Raw genomic sequence first — 23,767 nt, 5'->3', positions numbered from 1 at the left:
AACAACAGATTACACAGATTAACAGATTAAACAGATCACAGATTTTAAAGATACTTCATCAGATGAATTGTCCATGGTCTGAGTCTACAAAGCCAATAAATTGAAAAAAATCACTTGAAAAGTTTAAAAAAACTAGAACGTGTACAAAACCATTAGAAGCCAGTTTAAAAAAATAAATGATATTGGTTCAGAAAATTCGTTGCCTTCCGGACTACTTAATATTTTAGTCGAGTACGAACAATTTTTGGAGTTACTGCCCAACTCGTAACTTCGTACTCGATTAAAATACTAAAGTAGTCTGCACGGCATCTACGAGTCTCTATGATCTTCTTAGCCGTTTGTGTCTATGATACAATTAAAAAAATGAGAACTAAGAGCTCAAAGAGAAGCAAAACGCCAAAAAAAAAACCAGTCGTCAAAAAAAATTGTCTATGGACGTTTTGGTGCACTGTTGTGTTTTGTATTGATTTTGTTAAAAATTTATTAATTTAGAGTGATCTGTATATATCATCGCTTTTTATTATAAGGAAACAATACAGCCCGTCTAAATAAACGCTAAATAATATTTATTCTACGTACTATGCAATACAATAGTAAAGTAATTCAGTGCTGGTGTATTACATATTACACCATTATTATTCATTGAATCATTATTATAATAATAATATAGCCAGGCCAGTGATTAAGGCATAAGCTATATCCACCATAGATTGGTATACAGGTGAGTAGACTTAAGTTAAATCAATACTAAATCCATGATTGATATTTTATATCCGCAAATACAACTGAAATGTTTACTGTATTATAACCAATATGATGCTTGGCTAATAACTTTTATAAAATAGGATGGCTGTAAAAAAATGTTCTATAGAATATTGTAGTTCTTCTTCAACAAGACCTGAAGATGTTGGAGTGACTTACCACAAGTTTCCTAAAGACACGACATTTCGTCAGAATTGGCTGTCGGTTACCCACCAAATACCAAATAACATAGATAATACTACATATGTGTGCTCGCGACACTTTTGTAAAAGCGATTTTAAAGTTTACCAAGAGTCAAAATACATCCTGAAGTCAGGTATATCATATTAGTGGATTACTTGAAATCCTTGCTATGATAGATTTTTTATAGAACTTTTCCTTTATTTAGTTAGTAGTTTTGCTCCATTTACTGCTGTTTTCAATAACATTATTTAATTTCCAATAACGAATTTTTAGAAATGCAGTGTATTAATCAAAAGCAAATTGAAATTCTGATTTACACTTGCTTTGGATCAGCTCCAGCAATATGTGTCCCATGACATCTCATGGGTCAAGTTGTCAGTGTCTTGTGTAGAGTAAAAGACAAATATTTATAGTGGTTCAGATAGCATGGGTATGATGACAGTTTGTTTCTCTTTTGAAAATTTGCTGCTATTCACAATAATAGTATGTATTATGAATATCATACAGGCGGCTGTTACCTTACCCATGCTATCTGAAAAATATTTTACAAATAGCAGCAGAATCAAAATGATAGCTTCGATAGCTCTCTTTTGTCCCGACACAACAAAAAAGATAACAATATTTTCAATTCTGCTGCTTATTGACAATAATATGTCTTTTCTCTTTATGAGATATGTTATTGATCTATGCTAGGCTTACTGGTTGTCTATAAAAACCATACTATATTAGAAGAAATAATTTTTTAGAGCAATTTGCTAGCAAATTATTAACAGCTAGGTTATTGCTCAGAATACAGAAAACTTCAAAAGGTGTGATCCAGCATAAGAATGAAGCCATTAAAATGACTTTTTTTTTAGTGTAATTTCTTGATAAAGCGATTAAACACACTGTGTAAGCCATGTTGTGTGATGTGTTGTACAGGTACAATATTTGGACACAATGCATGCTTTATAATGACGGCTGAACATAGTTTCTGTTGTTTTCTGTATTCTGAGGTTTATTGAAAACAGCTGTTAGCATACTCTAGCTTCTATATACTTAGATAACATATACACAATATTATAACATGTATATGCTTTTCTTGCATGTTGTGAGATGTATAATCCTAAATTTATACTGAATTTAAACAATCAATATATTAATAACAGTTTGTTTCATGTAGGATGGTGTTGGTGACAGTTCTTTTCACTGTTGAAAGTTTGCCGTGATTCACAATAACAGTACATATTATGAATGTCATACAGGCGACTGTTGCCATACCCATGCTATCTGAAAAACACTTTAGTAGTTAAATTTCTTAGCAATAGTTATTTTTCTAATAGTAATGTTTTTCCTGATGAATACAGTCAAAGTTCTTTATTTAGCAGTTTCATATTTGCAGGTAAATATTTCCATAATCTTATGTTAGCTTTAATATTATAATCATTTGGTATCCCTTATAAATGCATCATCTTTTGTGACCAGCTTGCATGTCTTTGCTATTAAAAAGAGTGTAATGCATCTTTATGGTCTGTCTAAAGTATTACGTTGAACTATTAATATCCATTGACAATGCTGCTTATATAATATACTTTGGTATGGTATTTTAGTACCTACAATAAATATTGCAACAGTAAGCGTTCTAGTTTATAAAATCCTTGGGCTATATCTCTTATAATACTGCATAAATTACCATGTTTATGATTTCTTTATCATTCAGCATAATTATGTAACAGGGAGTAAAGAGCTTTACTGTATTATGTAGCTAAGTTACTTATAGATTAAGGTTGTAGCTCATTAAACAAAACTGCTCTCACTTGTACATTTCCACATTAAAGTAAGCAGGTAATAAAAAATAAAATAAAATAATAACACTGTCACACAGATTATGTGCAGAACCCTCATAAGCTTTATAGCTCAGAATACAGAAAACCACCAGAAGGAATGATAGCGCAAAGAAGTGAAGCCATTTAAACTACACATTTTACGATTACTCACTCTGTGTTTGTCGTGTTGTTTGACGTGCTCTACAGGTGACAAATTTAATTAAATTAAGCCGTCTTGTGCTATTCCTTCGTGTAAAAATGCCGTTGGTAAAAAAAAGAAACTGAATAGGATCACATTTCACGTGTAAGTAGCACAAATAAATATTCTTATGTTAAAATAATGAATAATTTTTACGTGAATTTAGTTGTCATAGAAACCGATGACTTCATTTCAAGTGTTGCCAATGTAATTGTTTTGATTTTCCCTACTTTTAATTTCAATTCAAGGATTTATTATTTATGTAAAATATTAATCAACTAAATAGGTAGGCATAGGTTCCGGCAATTAAGTTGAAATAAAATTGTGGTAATCAGCGCAGATAAAGAAAGTGTAAAATAATCTTAAAGCTTTAAAATTTTACAAATAACAATGGCGTGCTATATTATAATAAGTTCGTTCGTTCTTGTCTGTTTGTGTGTTTGTTTGCACATTTGTTTGTTTTCGTGTGCTTGTTTGGTCTTTTGTTTGTTTGAGCAAGAGGATTAAATAAAATATTTTTATCTTCAAAACACATTCTTAAAAGATATTAAACCAATTCAATGGCCTTATTTATACTTGAATTTTAAGAGACATAAAAATTAGAGAAATAAGACGAGATAATAATAACTGTGCACACGATTGAAATACATATTTATATAATATAATTATATGGAATATATAAAATTATTATTGTAAATATGTATTTCTTTAGTTTGTTAGTTGATAAGTTTTATAATAACCGTCTTATTATATCAATTATTTATTTGTCCTTGTCTTAAATTTTTAGAGTTCATTTTCTTGCTGACTCTTAGCAATCACTAGAAAACCGGTCCCACTGTTTTTATTATTTACCATACAAATTAACATTTAATGTGATGAACTGTACACTTATTGTTTTCCTTTTAACATTATAAATTTTTACCACAAAATAGGGAAAAATTTAACAGCCTCATGTACTAGCAACATTACGCGGGTGAGAATTGCGACGAGTGCAGGCTGTTGTGTACAATTTTTGGACACACTGCGCACTATAGAATGACATCTAAACGTGGCTTCTGGTGGTTTTCTGTATTCTGAGTGCGCACTATAGAATGACATCTAAACGTGGCTTCTGGTGGTTTTCTGTATTCTGAGCTTTATAGTTGAATATTCATTATTATACTGTGAGTGGAATCTTCTTAGTGAGCTATAAATATTAAACTTACATAAAGATGCACAAATTGACAGATTTAATGTCCCCTAAACCCTTAAGTTTTAATGTCACACATTCTTACAACCTATTTGAACAGGACTGTTTTTTTAAACAATATAGTATAAGGATAATTAAGTTGCAGTACAAAAAAATGATAATTGTTATTTTGTTATTTAAAGTATCAACATACAGTAAACCAATAAAGTATGTACCTATTATTTTATCAAAGTTCTTCAATGTCCTAATTAATAGATCTTGAAGTAAAAATCAGACAAGCTATCAAAAAAAATTCTAATAGGTCAAGGGTTAAATCAAGAATTTTTAATATTTGTTAAAGTGGCTTAATAATTTGTTATATTATGCAACTTTATATTTTTTCTTAGAAATATATCTGCACAATGAAATTAAGTTTGCATCCATCAGCAAGAGTGATGCTTAAGTTTTAAGATATAATATTTGTATACAAAGTAATCATTTTGTGTTTGATATCTAAAACTGTATGCATGGTGATAATAGGCGTCATTTGTTAGGTAAGACAGAGGAGGGTGCTAGGGTATTTAAATTGAAAGAAGTAAGTATAGTTATGGAGATCTTAGTGGTTTACGTCTTGTTAATAAGAAGACTTTATACTGAGAGCCTTTGTTACTTGCTAGTTTGTAAGTTCCAGCTTCATAACTGCACCTGAGACTATGGGTTTTAAACCATTAGCTTTAATACAGTGACAAATGTCTGACCTCATGAATCATACGCTCTGTTTATTAGAAATTTAATTTAATGCAGTTTTAGTTTAGCAAAAACCAGCCTTTGAACTTTTTGAGTATTTCTCGCTACTTAGATTCCACCTGCCATTTGACATTTTTTTACTTCTATATCACATTCCTATCCTATTGATAATTATGAATAGTTTTTATTAATAACTTGATACTTTTTCTGTGATTTTTAGATGCTGTACCATCAATATTTTCTTGGAATGAAAATATAAAAATTAATAAAATGGACTCTGAAAAAAACGCAAATGCTGAAAAACAACCTTTAAATATTTTGTCAAGCAGCAAATCATCACAAGAAGAGAATATTGACTCAATAAATGAAAATATTGACAACCAAGAAAAAGATATTCAAAATAAAAACAGCAGAGATGTAGAAATGAATGACATAACTATGACAGAAGTAAATGAAAAAGAGAAATTAGAAAAACCAGAAAGTTCAGAAATAGAACATTCAGAAAAACAAGATGATATGCATAAACATATTGAACAAACTGTAAATATAAATAAAAGTGTTATGGATATGATACACTCTGAATCTGAGACCCAGATTGATTTAAAGAATGATGTTGTTAAACCCATTCCAGCAAGTTCTAAACATCATTTAAGCCCTAAAGGTAACCATTTTGATGTTTATGTGTATCTAAATATTTCCTTTGCCATAAACTATAAAAGCCAGCTGTCAAGTATCTTGCTTGTGCTAATATTGTGCCTTCCGAATTGATGACTCTGTTTATTTAATATACTGATTATAAATATTGTAGTATGTAATTGATAATTGTTATCAAATGTAAATTGTAATACTGTATGACTTTTTTCAAAAGAGCAACTGTTGAGTTTCTTGCCGGTATCTTCTCAGCAGAACCTGCCTTCCGAACCGGTGGTAGAATCTTTACAAATAGTCAACTGACGTGTCAAAAGTGCTTGTAAACTGAGCCTACTTGAAATAAATGAATTTTGAATTTGAATTTGAATTTGAATTATATATAATTATAAATCTTATAGAAAGAATAGGTATTTAAAGAAATATATTAACATATATTTCTAGCTGATCCAGCAAACAATCTGCCATATAAACTTCTTTTATACAAATTTAAATATGGGTATAAATAACAAGACTTATTATCAAACATATTACAAAATATTTGTTTCAAAGGAGTGCAGTCACCAAACATTGATGACGATTTGTAAATATGTTAAATGATCAGAAAATAGACCTTTTATAAAAGATACTTTTACAAGTTTTAGTTAGTACAAATGAAATATTAAAATTTCCAGGTAACAGTGTGGCATTGTCTGTGGGCTCCAAGGTGAGTGCCAAGGATTTTGCCGAGTTGTGGTACCCTGCGGAAATAGTGGAAGTTGACTATGATGAGATGGAAGTATTGGTGCATTACGAGAATGTGCCCAACAAGTAAGAATTCCATAATGTTGTTAAATTTCTTTCAGAAGATAGAGCTTAAAAAGGATTAACTTTCAATAAGAGCTAAAGTTACTTATTTTATAAAATTAGACCTAATGTTATTTACTCTATTCAAACCTATGCACTGCATTTGCAGGCTAATTCACTATCTTTAATGTTGCTAGTTGACATACGAAATTGAGATTCTATGTAAAAATGTCATCCAGTGCTTACTGGTCATGTAGCCATTTCATCACTTAGTTCTGATATATTCTTCTTTCCAAAAAATCTCTCTGCCACACTAGAGCCATATGCACAGTAAATCCATGGTATTTGTCGCCAAAGTTATAAATTTATTTTCAGACTTGACGAATGGATATGTATAAGTAGTCCCAGACTTAGGCCAATGACTAAAGCTACATCAGGAAGTACACCCGGTACTGCAGTGACGCCCTCCCCTGTCCCGCTAGAAACAGAGATAAAAGAGGAGAGTAAAGAAGAGAAGCCAAAACTACAGTTTATAGTAGGAGAGAGATGTTTGGCCCGATGGAGGGATAATCGTAGATTTATTGCAACTATTGCCAATGATTTTGAAAATGGTAAGTGAATACTTGACTTATTCAATTCAAAAAGATAATCAGTACTGCAGCTGTCTTTACACAGGTGTTCTACTTTACTTATTTATCTATAATAACTTTATTGCAAAAAAAAGAAAATAACAAAAAACACTAAGACACAAAAACAAAAAGAAAAAAATAAATTCACTATAAATACTTTGTTAGAAAGGATTAGGATTTTCGCTATCCCACAGGAACTCGTTACTTTTTCAGGATCCCTGTTATTCTTATATGTCAATTTTCATCAAAAGGCGTAAAAAAGTAATAAACATCCATATATAGCATTCGCGAATTAATCATGTTCCGCGTAGTTCACTTTCGCGTAGGAATATAAAATATAGTCTTATGTTCATCAGGGATAGTTCAATAGTTCTAGACCCTATTTAATTCAAACAAACTAACAATCAAGTCTTTCCTCTTTATAATATTAGTATAGATATATGAAACGCATTGCTAAAGGCAGGGTACGAATTAATAAATAAATAATTCTTGTTAACTAGTTCAAGAAAAAAAATATTTAACCAAAAAGTATAAATAATAATGGCTGCATTCGTTTCTTAAATTTAAAAAAAAAATAAATCACAGTGGCCTTAAATGTCAATTTTTTGACAAACGAGCTAATCTTTTGTTTAATAAAGCCCGTTGTTCATGAGTTTTGTTGGGATTTCTGTTACCAGTATCGTGTTTAAGTTCGATATAACATTCGTGTGTTATATATTTCGTGTTGTTTTTATCAACAGGCATATACGAGATTGTTTTCGACGACGGCTTCCACTGGAAGTGCAAAGCGTCGCGATTGTATAAACTAAAAGACTCCGAAAAGCATTCCGACAGTTTGACGGTCGACACCTCAATGTCCCCGAAAGTCTCGACTCCTTCCCCGGTCCAACCCAAGGCTGGACCGAGCGATGCCCCTAACCCATTGAATCCCACCCCTGTATTCCACAAGCACCTATTTGATCCCACCCGTGATTATTTAGGTTCTAAGTCCGAACGCCGCGAAATGAAACGAAAGCTTAACATCAAGGAAATATTTAATATCGGTCAAAAGAAAAGGAAGAAAGAGGTGCCACCCAAGGAGAAAGTTCCTCGCGTCGTTAAAGAAAAGAAACCGAGAGTACTTCTGCGAAAAATAAAAGTTGAAGAAACGGATGTGAAGACGGAAAAAGCAGAGGTCAAAGTTGAACCTAAAAATGAAATTCCTGGTAAGTTAATGTACAATTTTATATTTGAACATTTCAAGGCGCGTACTATATAGGTGTCATTAATAGTTTTTGCGTGATGTTTCTTTTATTTATAATCTATTTTAAAAATTAGGTTCTAGGGTAGTTAGTATTACCCTTGTATAATAATGTATGTCTGTATTTCGGAATTTTCACAACGAAAATTTGACCTTTCTGCGAAATGTATATTTTTCAAGGAAGGAAAAGACAAGGAAGTAGGTACAATGAATTAGCTTTTGTTATTTTTTTTATAAAAGTCACCTTTTACTATAATTTTCTTGGTTATATTTGCTAGCTATTGACTGCAATCACGCCTGATGGTAAGCGGTGATGAAGCCTGTCGTAAAACGCGCTTGCCAAAAATATACTCACATTGTCGTATATAAAAATGTATACACAAGGGAAAACGGAAGCTGTAAGGGATACTGTATCCTTAAAATGCAACGTAAAAAATGAGGAAGCGGCCCATAGTTAATCTATTAACTTAGCGGTATATTGAATTGTTATACTAAAGTTAGTTACTCTTTGTAGATGCAATAGCTTCAATAATCGGTACTGTTGCTAAAAAAGAATTAGAAACACCTGCGGCTCCCAAAGTAGAGATGGATGTAGACACGCAAGAGTTTTACGAAAATGTAAAGGATAAAGTTGAGATTAAAACAGAGTCAACAGAAGTACAAGAGGGAAGTGATAAGATAACGTTAGACGATTTGGTAGACAACAGTTCGACAGTGAGCGCAGATATTGAATTCCCCAATGAGTTAGACATGGAACCTGTAAGTATTTATTTTTTAATAACACTTAGTTGCTTACATATAATCGCACTATACGAACATAAATTAAATAATCTTCTAACAACATTAAACAACTTTGGTGTTGAAAATGCTTGTAAACTAAGCCTACTTATACTTTAACTGACATACATCTATTTATTGTGTTAAAACATTGGGAATGCTAAAATTCTCTCCTATTATTACAACTAAATCTTTTCTAAACTTTGTTGAACGAGAGATCTGTGAAGTGAATGGCATTTCATGATTATATTATTCATAATTATGTTTATAGAAACTCTTTATGGGATGTAGTTATTTTGCGTTAACACAAGTTTAGGTAAAAACTACTGTTTTCACCACAGGACATGGAAGAGGAACAGGAATTGGAGAACTTTGAAAAACCGGACGAAAGCAAACAAGTGGTCATAGAGAAAATGAAGGAAGTCATCAATAAACTAGAAAGTAAGCTCAATACCGTTGATGAAACTCCTCAGAAAAGTGTTGATTCACCGAAACCAGAACCAATAACTGATTCACCTATAGAGATTGTAGAAGTGAATCCCGCGGCAAGCGAAGTTGATAAAGTTGATACAGTGGAACCGCCCAAGAAAAAGTTGTCCAAGATGAAGAAAAGTAAGAAATTGAGGCTTTTACAAGAGAAAAAGGTTAGTGTATTTATTTACTTCAGTCGAATACTCGGCGTAATAGGGCTTAGTAACTAAAGCAATGAATTTAATTAACCTAATAAATCAATCAAATCAAATCAGTTCAATCAATTTAAAACTTAAAATTAATTAAACAGCAAAGCTGAAGTGGCCTAAAACTGTCTAGGTAAAGAAGCAAGTGGAAAAAGTAAAGAGCGAACTGGAGGAGATGAAACGCCAAGTGGAGGAGATGAGGAAGCAAATGCTGATAAAGACAGAGCAGCAGTCGTTGGGGCGGCCGGCGGAGATGCCCGAGAGCTTCCTGCTGCCCGGCGAGTGGTGCTGCAAGTGGGTCAACGGCCAGCCGGTCGGCACTGTCAGCGAGATCGAGGACGACCCCAAGATGGACGCCAGTTACAAGATGGCGCTGCCGCGGCGCAGTGTGCAGGTAACCTTGTAACTATAGGTACATTCATCTGCTGTAACAACACCGGTTGTTACAGCAGATGAATGTGACTTCTTATCTGGTGGACATTGTCAGCGAGATCAAAGAAAACCATGACATGACGTGGCGCAGTGTGAAGGTTACAAAGAAAGGTTAGGCACTGCGAAACTTGTTCAGCAGGAGCAGGACTTCGTAGCAGGAGGCTATTCGGTAACCATGTTTTATAGAATTCGCAATTGCGAGTTTCAAATTGATCTCTGTGTCTCTGTCTAACACGATACTATAGAAAGAGAGAGATAGAGATGAATTGGAAAAGTCGCACTTGGGGGAGTTAAACAACACATTGATATAGAATAGCACCACAGTGGATGAACGTGATGGGTCATCTTGTAGTTGTCAAGACGCAGTGTGTTTGTAAGGGAAACGCCCTATTAATACGTTGCGATGCGTCGTCGCAACGGATCAAAGTATTGAATACCCACATATGTTGCGCCGACGCATTACGTCGCAGCGTAAGAGGACGTATGGAGATAGTCACTCTCAACAAGGTATCGAACAGAGGTCGTCGCAACAGAGCTCCAACAGCGCAGGGCATCATCCTCACTTCATATTGTTTCTCGTCCGTCGATCCAAAAGTCGCGTACGACGATGCGACGTTTTAATGTGGCATGCCATTTAAAATATAAGGAAAACGACGCATCGTAACGCAACACACTAATGGGGCCGAAACATAACGCGCTTGTAATTGTAGTCTACGTAGACAATACTTAACTGCGAGAGTAGTGATGACGTCAGATGAATTTTCGATTTTATGCATTGTCAAAATTAGTTTCTGATTTGTCCTTTTAGGTTGAAGACAAGAGGTTGCCTGCAGGTTGGACAAAACACATGATCCGGCGAAGGTTAGGTCAATCGGCCGGAAAATGGGACGTCGTTTTAGTGAGGTTTGTGACTCTCGTTCTTTCTTAATTTTGGTCTGTTACTGTGGCTTTTAATTGTTATAAGCCGTGATAGCCCAGTGGATATGACCTCTGCCTCCGATTCCGGAGGGTGTGGGTTCGAATCCGGTGCGGGGCATGCACCTCCAACTTTTCAGTTGTGTGCATTTTAAGAAATTGAAATATCACGTGTCTCAATCGGTGAAGGAAAACATCGTGAGGAAACCTGCATACCAATGAATTATCTGAATTCTCTGCGTGTGTGAAGTCTGCCAATCCGCATTGGGCCAGCGTGGTGGACTATTGGCCTAACCCCTCTTATTCTGAGAGGAGACTCGAGCTCAGCAGTGAGCCTAATATGGGTTGATGACGACTGTGGCTTTTTGTTGATCCACGACGCTACTTATGTATACGACTGTATAACCCTTTTCGCCACGTCAGTGGAGTCGTAGAATGTGCGGCTTCGTCATCTGCACTCATATATTTTAAATCAGCTCTATTGTTATGTGTTTAGGAACTTATTTTATTAAATCTATGTATAAAATCTATATTAATATTGAAGAGGTAAAGTTTGTGAGCTTGCAAGTTTATAGGAGGTCTGGATCTACTTACCCGATTTTAAAAATTCTTTGACGAATAGAATGCTACGTTATTTGTGAGTTTCATAGACTATACGAACGGGCTACATGTGCTAGCAAAATGTAATTTCTATTCAGTAATCTGACTGTTAAATGTTAAATATCGATTTTACTTTGAATTGCTTTATAAAATTCGCTTTATACATTGCGGCTAGTTGCTTCGACTGGTGACAGGGCTAGCTCATATTTTGCGCAAAGCATCAGCTTGTTTAGCGTCGAAATGCAGCCAGTATTCTTGCCACCATTTCACTTGGGAATTTTTTGAATAGTTATTAGGATAAGTTAGCTTAAGTTTCTGTACTGTCTCTCTATTTTCCAGTCCGACAAACCACCGATTCCACACTAAAAACGACATGCGCAACTATCTAGAACAGAACCAGAGTGAGGCACTGAGAGCCTACGAGCACGCACTGTTAGACTTCGGCGTGCACCTCAAGCTGTCGCGCCGCATGGGGTGGTGCACCACCACGAGCGACGGGAACTCTGACACGGGGGTCGTGAACACCATGTCTCCGTTGGCCAAAACGAAGAAGTTCCGTATCAACAGGAAAGAGGACAGGAAGGAGAAGAAAAAGAAGAGGAAGAAGCAAATCGCTGCGTTTCGCAGACGGAGTGTGAGTTGGATCTTTGTTTTACTTTCGAATTTAGTAATGGTGATTAATAACTATAGTCTGTTTAGTTTTCACCAGTGGACGATAGCAATTTCATCTATGTAGAACTTTTTAGAACTCTTCAATAGGATTCTCCATACATATATGCTACTTAACCATTACGCCACGGAGGCTCTTTAATACTTTCCAAATTTTCAGTCTTTGTATGTTACTCCTGGAACAAGTGGGCAAGCATCTTTTGGCGAAACTGAGACAAATGCCATACCCGAGGGATTTCCTGCCTTAGAAGATGGATATGGTTTGTTTTTTTTACAATTTTGTCGTTAAGTAATTACATGTTATATACGTTTGAAACGCTATGTTGTAATTGTTAGCTTTAATCTACAGTGTTTTATGCTGCATGATTTAATTTTTTTTATGTTTCGTACATATTTTCAGTATATGTTGGTTCTCTGAAAGTTCAGATACTCGAAAATTTGTTACGGTGTCCGGCCGAGGGCTGTTTCAAAAACTTCCGCAACAACACGTTGCTGCAAATGCACATCAAACATTACCATAGAGAATTGAGGAAGATGTTGGGAGCTACTCCCAAAGTTCTCGATCTAGCCAGAAAGAGGTCCAAACCAACGGGTCTTCCAGTGAGGCAGCCAAATTCCAAGATATTGAAAATAAAAATTTCTCGACCCCCAAAACGTATCGAAGAACCTAAACCGAAACCGAAAGTGCCTCCACTCGAAATAAAATACGAAGACACTCCTATACTGCCGAAGATAAATCCGCCGATACCGAGGTCGATGGATTCGCCAAAACTTCGCCAAGCTCTAGCGAATAAACCGGTGAAAAGACCCAAAGTGTTATTACCGGTCCGACGACCGGATCCACCTGAAACGGTCCCCGAGATGAGAGAAGAAGAAGATTGTCCACCTTTAGTGTACGAAGACGACGTAGTCGACTCTCCCATGGAAATACCAGAACCGCAAGACTTCGAAACGGCGATATCCACGCACACCGTCACAAAACCTGTGGACGATATGCGAAAGAGGTCTGAGAAAAAACGCAAAAACTTTGCGGTAGTTTCCAAGAAGCCTGGCAGCGAAGACGACGAATGGTACGCGATGAATTCCGACTTGGACACGAGGTCCAGCTACCCAGGGTCCGGTACTCCAGATTCGAAGACAATGGACAAGGTCATGAGCCACCAGCAAGCGGTCTCTTCAGAATCTGCGGAAGACCTGAAAGATGCTAATATGTATATGTATTCGGAAAGTAAGTTTGGCATAGGTTGGTTCTATTATAATATTATTGATCAATTTATGTTTAGATCATCAATCATTCATTAATTTATAATTTTGATTTCAAATAGTACATCGGAACCACTATAATAAGTTATGTTTTAATGAGATGCCCAGATGTATATATATTTTTTGAAAATGTAAGTAATAATAATTTGAAGGTCAGGTCGATTGTTATGTACAATCTATCTTACTTATTAGTCTTAGTCTTTTAAAAGTTTTATTATCGACATATCTTATTGAGGTAGTTCTTTTGTACTGGAGTTGTTTAATAAAATTTCAATATATAGCATTAGTAAATGTTCAATGCATGATTTCGCTTTTTAATTTAGAGATCATAAAATATTTTTTTGCCAACTGTGGTGCAACTTTTTTATTTTGCGCTATCAAGTATAGTTTATGTTGCAAGTCTTTGGAAACTATTTTGGAACGTAGAATCAATAAATGACTTTGAAATCTTTGTTGAAAGCTTACAGTATTTGTTTCTTGTATAGCCGGGGAACGTATAAAGTTAGAGCACATGAAGCGGGAGGAGATCATCAACTGCCACTGCGGGTTCCGCGAGGAGGATGGACTGATGGTGCAGTGCGAGCTGTGCTTGTGCTGGCAACACGCGCTGTGCCACAACATACAGAAGGAGTCTGAAGTAAGTTATATTTTCACTTAGCAATTCATCCATTTAGTGTCTATTCACATTCGTAATTTTTTTTTTTTGGTCCCTACATCTACACCCTACGTGATCGATCGGTCACAAGTCCGGGATCTGCTCGGCGTTTTTCTGTCTGCCACACGATGGACTCGGCATCTGCGTGGTGAATCCATGGAAGGCTAAGATACCGTCCATTTTTCATACATTGCTGGCTGTTAACCATTACAATGGCCAAATTAGTGCCACTTATTAAATAATTATATCAATTTAAGACTGGTTTAATTTCAGTTTCATTGAAAGTTTAACCAAGATGTTGGTTATGAACGTATACCTTCGTTAAAAATCCACGATTTCAATAAAAAAGTACACATTTTCAAAAAAATATTATCAACTGTGAATTCTACTTATTTTTGGTGATTTTAGTTTATTATAAAGAATTTTTCGACATTGTTCTTTTCTGTAAAGAATTGGGGACAAATTGGTCGCACTCCTTTAGGCGTTATTTTTGTCCTGAATTTTTGAAATGACTCAGTAGATATGACAAACAATGGAGTAGATTGTTCCAGTTATCAGTCAGTGTGAGCTATTTGCTTGTTCATCCAATAATAACAAAAAATATCAAAAAATCATACGTTTCTTGTCTAGGTTCCAGAAAAATACACATGCAGCATATGCCTGAACCCGAAGCGCGGTCGCCGCTCCAAGCGCTTCCTGCACGACCAGGACCGGCTGTACGAGGGCCTGCTCCCCGGGGCGAAGCCCTGCGAGTCGCTGCGGCGCTCGCACGAGCTGTCGGGCAACTTGTTGAGGATACAGGACGCCCTGCACGCGCTCAGAGTCAAGTACTACGTCGCCACGTGAGTATTGTTTGTGTAGAATGTCTAGAATAAGAAATCTTAAATAGGTTATAAAATATGTTAAAAGTAATGAAGAATTAAGGAAATATAGTTTTTTGGTATATTAAAACATGTAATTTTCTTAATAAAACTTGCCGAAATGTTGTCAGATTCCCTAATTAAGCGAATTGAATGAATTGCATACCGATGAATGAGACAAATAACCTTTTAGCATCCAGATAAATTTTAACCCTATGGTCGTTGCTTGATTTTTTCGTGATTACACTTGTGTTAAAAAAATATATTGTAGTTTTAGCAGACTCCAAAGTGGATTACAAAAATAAGAAAACCAATGTTGAAAAAATTCATAATATTTGTCAGGACAACTTAATTAACAAATCAAACTGTATCCAAAATAAGACCCATGAATGGCAGAGAATACTTTGAGCAGTCCCAAAGGCTTGTGGCAAAGGCTTTAAGGGATTCCTTTCGACTAGCCAACACTCACCATTCACTGCTCAAACCATTCTCCCCGCCTATTCCAAGTAACCTATCCTAAAAAATGAAGGATTACATAACAAGAAATGTGGGCGGCTCAAATGCCACGAGAATACTGAAGCCGACCGAACGGCGACCGCCTCATATCGCCAGTCCTTCCCGCCCGATCGTTACCCCTCTCTAACTCCCTACTCTTTAAGGAAACATATCGCGCCACCTAGCGTCGGCACGAGCCAACACGAGATCGAGCAACGTCATATCCATCTTAGATTAAGATTTCCTACAGTTTATACTACTAAAAATTATTTTTTTCACAAAACAGCACTATTTCATAAATAGATCAATATCTTTCCCCAGTAAAAAAGACCATCCGAAACTCTACCTCTGGGCGAAGGACTGGGAAAATGCAGAAGTGAACATGATACAAGAGAGACTGAACACCGATTACTCCGACTTGAACATAATCATCAATAACGTCGGTAAAGAGAATCTGCCCGTCAAACCGGACGAGCCACACTTGGATATGAGAGCACCAGATGATTTAGACCACGAGAGATTCAATCACAGAGATTCGGCCAATACATTGCTGAATCTTACCGCAGCGTTGTCCAGCCCCGGTGGAACTTCTCTGGATTTGCCAATAACGACGTCGGAGTTGGAGAGATTGGCAAAGTCTGTACAAGGTAAGACTATATATAAGATACCAGCCGACGCCTCGTGGTTTCACTCGCGTGATTTCCATTCCCGTAGGAATACGGGGATAATATATAGCCTATAGCCTTCCTCCATAAATGGGCTATTCTAACACTGAAGGAATTTTTCAAATCGGAGCAATAGAGTAGAGTTTGTTTGAATCAAACTAACAAACAAACTCTTCAGCTGTATAATATTAGTATAGATATTTAACTAAATATAAGTGTTTACCATCAAATTTAAACGTTTGCCAGATTGTTTAGATCACGAGAGATTCAGTCATAGGGGTTCTTCCAATCCTATTATGAAACTAATGGCTGCTTATACAACACAACTATAGAGTTGCCGATAACGTCCGTGGTGTTGAGATTGACAGCCATTGAAATATATAGTTAGCAAACTACTCAGAAGTGGATAAAAAAATAAGAAAACCAATATTGAACAAAGGTTATTCACAATATTTGTCAGGACAGTTTAATTAATAAATCAAATCAAAATGTAACAAAATAAAACAGATTTCACTACTCGAGACAGAGACATTCTCCCTGCCTAATTCAGAATAATTACTCCACGAGAGATGTTGGCGGAACGACCATCATCAGAATACTGAAACGGCAAGCACATTGTAACTCCAGTGGCTCCCGCCCAACCACTTCCACTGCGCACTGAAGCAACCAGCGCCCTCTAACGCCGAGACGAGCCAATACGAGTGACGGCATTTCCTTTTCAGACTACTTATTTTCTACAAAATAGTGTATGAGAGTGATTTGGCAGAGGTGGAAAATGTTTTACCTGACTGCCAAGAAGGGTCATTCTGATATGATGTTCTTGGTTTCTTATAACACATATTGTGGGTATTCGAATTACAAAATTTTCATAATCGGTTCAGTAACTTTTTTATACTATTAGTATAGATACAGGATGTAAAGGATGTATGAGAATACAGGATGTAAAGTCGTTTCTTAAAAGAGATTCTTTAGAACTGTATAATATATATGTTTGTTGGCGTAGCAGACTAAATTCCACTTCTGATAACGGGGAATATACTAAATTTCATGATTATAACGGAGAAGCCGTAGTCTAAGAGCAGTTTCTAAGCTTTACGTGTCAAGAATTGCAGTTGAACAAAGTAAGTGTTACTTACTTCTGCAATCCTTGACACGATTAGATTAATCATCACCGAATCGATCATTTAACTTACCACTACAGTTCTATTCCTAACTACAATATTGATCAAGTAAAGCGCTGATACTACACCAGCAGATCTCGGACTTGCAACCGATTGCAGTAGGGTTGCAATCGCAATGCTATTGGACGAGAGTCACGTTATCAATCTTTTACAGTCTTATTTATTTAAACAGTAAATAATTTAGCCCCCCCCCATTTTTTTTTTAATTGGTTGTGCAGAGCAAGAGGTGCGCAACGTGTCGGCGCCGCAGCCCGAGGCGGCCATCGAGAACGGCGCGTGTCGCGAGCGGCTGCTGCGACACGTGCAGCGCTGCCAGGCGCTCATCGACGCCAGGCTCGACTCCATCGAGGCGCAGGTTGCAGGTGAGTACACTCTGTACAGAGCGACAGGTCCAGGACAATCCAGTAGTACCTTATGATTCAAAGCCACATAGGCTCAACCATTGGACCAGCGAACTAAGTTACAAAGATTATCATTTTGATAGGCCATCTGTGTAGATCTCCTATAAAAAAGTGGATGCACAATCAGCGACCAAAAAACGTCCTCACTCAATGAGTGCCACACAACAACACAGCTTCTTGGCACTCAATTCAAGTAGTTGCATATTTAAATTCAACCTTAAACTTAATCCTTAAGGTTGAATTTGCTCTGAATTTGGGATTTTATTGGACTTTGTTTAACGGCCTTTAGATATAATTTTCTTTACCAATAATTCTAAAACTGCCAAAGCAAAATTGGCCAGTTTTTAAGTGAAATTTTTTACATGATTGTGCCTCTTTTTATTATAAGTGGTCACGCTTGAGCCGAGCGTGCTAGCGAGAGCGCGAAACAAGCGATATAAAGGCACTATCCGCTTAGGCGGTTGGCTTGTGACTCTAGCATCAAACAAATTTCAATTTTCAATTAAATCCTAACATAATAATAACATAAATAACATATATATATAATGTTATTTATGTTATTATTATCGGGATTACAATACACGGGAATAATGTATCTTATTCCCGTGTATTGTTTTCTTCACTACAGAGTTGGAGTCCCAGGACCCGTCGTTCGAAGACGACGAGACGGCCGACTACTTCCCGCGCACCAAGCAGACCGTGCAGATGTTGATGCGCGACCTCGACACCATGGAGGAGCTCGGCATCATCACGTAACAGCGCAACCATTGTACATTATTGTAAATTTGAGACTTGCTTGTATTTAAATACGTGACAGTGCATCTGAACGGTCGATTTTAATTAATTAATTTTTTTTCACGAACCCCGCGCAGATATAAACTTTCTCCTAAATAATATTGTTAGAATCTGCATAAAACTAAATAAGGTAAGGCTTTAAGTCAATATTCAGTCCTTTTTTATTTATGAAGAATATTTACCATAACTTTAAAGTTACTTTTTCCCGTGAAATTAATTTAATGTTTTTTCCATGATATGTGAATCTTTTATTAAATAGAATTTTAGAAAAGAAAAGAAAAGAAAGAATTTTAGATTTCTAACGTCACCTGGAAGTTCAAACATAGTCACAGTTTCAGTCCCAGAGTCTCACAGGAGAATTCCATTCTCTCGCCTTGCAGTCCTAGGACTTTGCAGTTTCTATGCTTGCCAATACAATCAAAAAATAAATCTGATGATCTTTGTAATAAAAAAAATTGCAAAAATGTACTGTTCAGAGGGATAGAAACATATTCATAGATAATAGCAGTCATAAGTAAAATATGGTTTCCTATATTAAGACACCGTTTAGATGCACTGGCACTAGTTATGTTCATGTATTATGGGTGTTCATGTACCTATTTTGTTCCCGTGAAACTGAATATATATACATAGTTATCTGGTAAGTTATAAAAATGTATTTAAGAATTTTGTGTCATGAATTTTTAGCTTACTGTTTGTAGATATATGTATAGAATAGGTGTAAGATTATAATTGAATTAAAGTATATATTAATCAAAAATATACATTTCTTTTATTTAGTGATATAGATGGGCCAAAATTGTCTTGTGATATTGTGCATATGCATATGATATTTTCTTTTAAGAAAAATAATGAAATTCTAAGCATTTATTCTTTTACTTGACTATGAAACACGGCTAAAACAAACGTGATATTAGGTCGGAGTTTTAGCCGTGTTTCATAAACATTTATATGAATAACACTCATGATGGTTTAAATTCTAAAATATATTTCTATTCACTCAAAATCATAATTGATTAAAAATAAAAGTCCACAGAATTTATAAGCAAAATTTATTAATACCTTAGACACAGAAACCTACTCAACCCTCATAGAACTTTGGCAACTGGTCACCAAGGATCACCAGTCTTTCTACACCAGTTTCAGTTATGACGCCGAGTCTGACTACACCACCGGACGAGCCGTCTCTCAGCATGGCTAAAGTCAGAGTGTTGGTGACAAACTTCTTGGCTTCTTCCTTGCTCATATTGGGCTTGAAGTTGGCATCAACATAACCATAGACATAGGACGATCCAGACCCACCGATGGAGACAGCTTGACGTTGAACCATTCCTCCGATTGGGACAGAGTATATTTGTCCTGTTCAAACAGAAATAATATGTACTTACAGACAGACCAGTATGTTTTATATACATTTATTATTGGTATTTTCAATGGAATAATTAGAACCTGCAAAAATGTACTGTTCCGAGGGATAGAAACATATTCATAGATAATAGCAGTCATAAGTAAAATATAGTACAGGAGAAACTTATAAAGGTGCATTAAATGTTTTAACTTCTTTAATTCTCTATCTGCTGTGAAAGTTGTATCAAAATCGGCCTTGACATTTCAGAGATAATCCAGAACAAAGAAACATGAAATTTTAAAAATGGATTTTTTAGAAATTTGCACCATTATTTACCTACTTAATATAATATGCATTTAGAATTACAAACAGGCACTACATAGGTCATATACATTCTATACAAATAAACAAAAGCTTTTGTGTAAAAGAGGAAAGTATTTTACCTCCTTTTTTCTTATCCCAGCCTGCAACTAGGATACCAGCAACAAGGGAGTCGCGGTAATTGTAGCACAGCTCACGGAAGATGGCCGCCGCAGTCTGAACTAGCGGAGGCTCGCCCAGTTCCATCCTGTGGAAGTCTGAAACACAATATTATATTATTATTTTATGTTAATTCTTTGCAAAGTTAGTGCTTACTGTGATCACGAATTACGTTAAGCGATGATGCAGTCCAACATGGAATAAGTCTTATTTCAAGTCTTCAAGTCTAGCCTTAGCTTTAGTCACAAAATACATATGTACAAGCACAGAAGATTAACTCTACAATTTCATTTAAATAAACAGCGACTCTGCATGCAACACTCGCCGTGATAGCCTAGTGGATATGACCTCTGCCTCCAATTCCGGAGGGTGTGGGTTCAAATCCGGTCCGGGGCATGCACCTCCAACTTTTCAGTTGTGTGCATTTTAAGAAATTAAATATCACGTGTCTCTATCAGTGAAGGTGAAGAAAACATTGTGAGGAAACCTGCATACTAGAGATAATTCTCTGTGTGTGTGAAGTCTGCCAATCCGCATTGGGCCAGCGTGGTGGACTGTTGGTCTTACCCCTCTCATTCTTAGAGGAAACTTGAGCTCAGCAGTGAGCCAAATATGGGTTGATGACAATGAAATGCCCCACAGTTAGGTTTTGTTTTCAATGATTTATCAAGCAATTGGTCAAGTTTATATTACTAAGAGCATCTGCATCATCATGGTTTGTGAGTTTAGTATGATGTATGCTATGAATATTCCCCATAACAAATATTAATTAGTTTTGTTTAGGCAGAACTATATAATGTTCAACTTCAGAATACTTTTTCTTTAGAGACATTGCAGGATTCTAGAACTGTGAGTGTGACAGCAGATTGGAATGGTGTTTCAATTGCAGTTTGTAATTTGTGCAACTCCATAGTTAATATAAACAGGCTTGATACACCAGTTTTGATACACAAAAGTTCATGGATCTGCCTGCCTGTGTTGCTTTTGTATCCTCCGCTCATTGTATTATTCTGTTATTGGTGTCAATTGTGGAGAAAAGGTTTCCATAATGCCAAACTAGAAGTATGTCGACAGTTACTACAATATAAGATACTTACTCAAATGATAAGTAACAATATCAGCAATAGCCTGGGTGTCCGCAGCAGATCCCGAGCGACAGCAGTATATGTGATCAGTGATCCTCGTGAGCTTGTCCGTGACTCTGTTGGCGATGTACGCGCCGGTGGTGGTGCGGGAGTCGGCGCCGATCACGACCCCGCCGTCGAACTCGCATGCCATGATCGAGGTGCCGGTGCTGTGGGGCGCGTTCATCCAGCTCATGTTCGGGTCTGCATAAGTGTCCACTACTGACGCAGCCATGGTTTGATTATTAAACTGCAATAAATGATCAGCATTGAAGATTTAACACCAAATGTAAATGATGTTTTAAGATCTTGAGTTTCACAACAAATCTAGGATTTCTTATGATGTTAACAAAATTATCAACGTATAGTACTTCTTAGAGATACTTACTTAGCGTTATTTTATTTGAAATTTAGTTATTTTGTGAAAAACAATCAATTTTTGAAAGTCACGATACTGTCGGCTTTGGTACAAAACGAACGTCAAATGTCAATGTCATTGTCAATTATGTTTTTTTTCATGATCTGGCTTTACGGGTCTGAGTTCTAGCTTCTGTCGTGTCTCAGAGGAATGACGAACTGAATTTCACACTTACTACCTCATCTCTACTCTCTATGTCTAAGTCCATTATTATAGTTCATGGTAGAGTGACGAGTGACATGGAGGGTAATTGGAAATTAATTTCGTGATTTGAAACTGTGATTGTAACTGTAAGTAATTAGAAAGAGTTTGTTTATTTATATATTTTTAATTTGTTTTAAATGCTAAATGTACTAAGCTTTAGTAACTGTACTATGATACTAAAAAAGTAATTTTTTATATCATATTTTAGGGTTCCGTACTCCACAAGGAACCCTTAAAGTTTCGCCATGTCCCTCAGTCTGTCCATCCGTCCGCGGTTTAGTGCAGAAACTATTAGTTACTAGAAAGCTGTAATTTAGCATGAGTATGAAAATTAAAAATGTAACCAAAGTTGTAAAATAAATTCTTAAAAAATATTTTTTTAGGGTACCTCCCCTACATGTAATGTGGGGATGATTTTGTTTTAACTCGTTTATCTCAAAGTGTGGGGTATTGTTGGTTAGGTCTTTGAAAGATAATATGAGGCGTCTTCTACCACTAATTTTCAATTTGGGGATTCATTTGTAAAATATTAAGCTTTTATGTGCTAATTTTTGTTAGAGTCAAGTGTCCCACCCTCTACTGGCTAAACGGTTCATGTATACTTAAAAAAATTCACGAAAAGAGGGTATGTAATGAAATTAAAAGGAAAACTGTAACAGCTAATTAGCAATAGCTATTTAAAGAGTGATAGTCTTCCAACTTAATAACGTTCGATTAAAAACGTTTATTTGGCTGAGTTTGTTGTGGGCTCTTCTCGAAGTCGAACCAAGGAGCTTTAGAACCTTCGTAACTTTAATTTTTAATTTTCGACAGTAATTACCAATTAATAATTAAATTAAATTATGACATAGCTTGACGTGAAAAGTAAACTAATAGGCCTAATCTAATTTAAATAAATTAATTTTAAATTATATAGCTAGCTTAGACCCACTACGCTGTACTAAGTAATGGAGATTAGCGGATGATAGAAGTACATCCGAGCATAATTTCAAGTGGTGGTTTAAAGTGTCCCTCCCTATCTTCATATTACAAATCATTTGCGAAAACTTTTGTCGATACCTTTATGATAAAAGAATAAAGAACTTGCATATCATCGTTGCGTGGGTGTCCGCCACTCATTAGTACTCTTGTCCCACTAAAAACGTTCCTTTACAAAAATATTACAATTCGGCACGCACCATTTTGTTCGTCATCCCAAATCGATGTTTATTTAAAATATAAAAGACCATTCAAATATCGCTATGAATGCGCAGAAGTTTTTGATAAATCGCTTTTTTATTTGAAAATTTTTATTTAAAAGGAATATCGAATTTATATTTATTCATGAAGTTTGCGATTCGCCACCGTCGTCGTTCAGAATGATAGGACAAGCGTCTTGGTCGATTTTGTAGAGCTCCGTTCAGTCTTGATATTTTTGTTTACTTTTGATTCATTTTGTTTACTTTTTCCACTCCTCTTTTAAAATATAAAGATGGGTATCACTATTTACCTAAAAGAAGTATTTATTTTCTAAATACATACTTACTATCAAATAGAAACACTAGACTTTATCTATCATATCTGTCTATCAAACAGTACGGGATATCGATAGATAGGTCTTCAAAAATATTGTGGATGTTCCCGTGAAGAGATAAAATATAA

The 23,767-nt window shown here is 35.8% G+C and overlaps 3 protein-coding genes across 6 annotated transcripts in view; 1 reads left to right on the top strand and 2 right to left on the bottom strand.

Annotated features, from left to right (window-relative positions):
- LOC112058557 (60S ribosomal protein L10a) overlaps positions 1-23,767 on the bottom strand; it is a 363,530-nt gene that overhangs the window by 17,198 nt on the left and 322,565 nt on the right. The gene's annotated exons all lie outside the window — the stretch shown is intronic.
- Positions 420-19,314, top strand: LOC112058494 (PHD finger protein 20). 4 transcript variants are annotated; one of them, XM_024099386.2, is made up of 17 exons: positions 420-721; positions 5,085-5,525; positions 6,187-6,322; positions 6,674-6,909; positions 7,668-8,132; positions 8,682-8,926; positions 9,286-9,588; positions 9,755-10,015; positions 10,862-10,956; positions 11,908-12,202; positions 12,398-12,497; positions 12,638-13,480; positions 13,986-14,137; positions 14,786-14,997; positions 15,832-16,157; positions 17,575-17,718; positions 18,386-19,314. In XM_024099386.2, exons 2-17 carry the CDS (start codon positions 5,135-5,137, stop codon positions 18,511-18,513), a joined length of 4,332 nt encoding a protein of 1,443 aa, XP_023955154.2. In that variant the 5' UTR covers positions 420-721; positions 5,085-5,134; the 3' UTR covers positions 18,514-19,314. The 4 variants fall into 4 exon arrangements, with proteins under 4 accessions (XP_023955154.2, XP_023955146.2, XP_023955138.2 ...); XM_024099378.2 differs by lacking the exon at positions 420-721 and adding an exon at positions 846-1,078 and having other exon boundaries at positions 12,638-13,465; XM_024099370.2 differs by lacking the exon at positions 420-721 and adding an exon at positions 846-1,078.
- Positions 19,588-22,043, bottom strand: LOC112043301 (proteasome subunit beta type-6). The gene is made up of 4 exons (XM_024078639.2): positions 21,893-22,043; positions 21,478-21,754; positions 20,344-20,478; positions 19,588-19,911 (listed from the first exon to the last, which is right to left on the bottom strand). The coding sequence occupies exons 2-4, from the start codon at positions 21,737-21,739 to the stop codon at positions 19,634-19,636; spliced, it is 675 nt and encodes a 224-aa protein (XP_023934407.2). The 5' UTR covers positions 21,740-21,754; positions 21,893-22,043; the 3' UTR covers positions 19,588-19,633.

Source organism: Bicyclus anynana, chromosome 4, assembly GCF_947172395.1.
Source record: "Bicyclus anynana chromosome 4, ilBicAnyn1.1, whole genome shotgun sequence".
Classification (NCBI taxonomy): Eukaryota; Metazoa; Arthropoda; class Insecta; order Lepidoptera; family Nymphalidae; genus Bicyclus; species Bicyclus anynana.
Note: the sequence above shows the minus strand (reverse complement) of the source record. Positions and strands in the feature narration are given on the sequence as shown.

Coding starts and splice junctions, on each gene's coding strand:
- LOC112043301 (XM_024078639.2), bottom strand. CDS start 21,739: ATGGCTGCGTCAGTAGTGGACACTTATGCAGACCCGAACATGAGCTGG. Junction 20,479..21,477: donor TATTGTTACTTATCATTTGA/GTAAGTATCTTA, acceptor ATTGTGTTTCAG/ACTTCCACAGGATGGAACTG. Junction 19,912..20,343: donor CTGGGATAAGAAAAAAGGAG/GTAAAATACTTT, acceptor CTGTTTGAACAG/GACAAATATACTCTGTCCCA.
- LOC112058494 (XM_024099370.2), top strand. CDS start 847: ATGGCTGTAAAAAAATGTTCTATAGAATATTGTAGTTCTTCTTCAACA. Junction 8,927..9,285: donor ATGAGTTAGACATGGAACCT/GTAAGTATTTAT, acceptor TTTTCACCACAG/GACATGGAAGAGGAACAGGA. Junction 12,203..12,397: donor CTGCGTTTCGCAGACGGAGT/GTGAGTTGGATC, acceptor CCAAATTTTCAG/TCTTTGTATGTTACTCCTGG.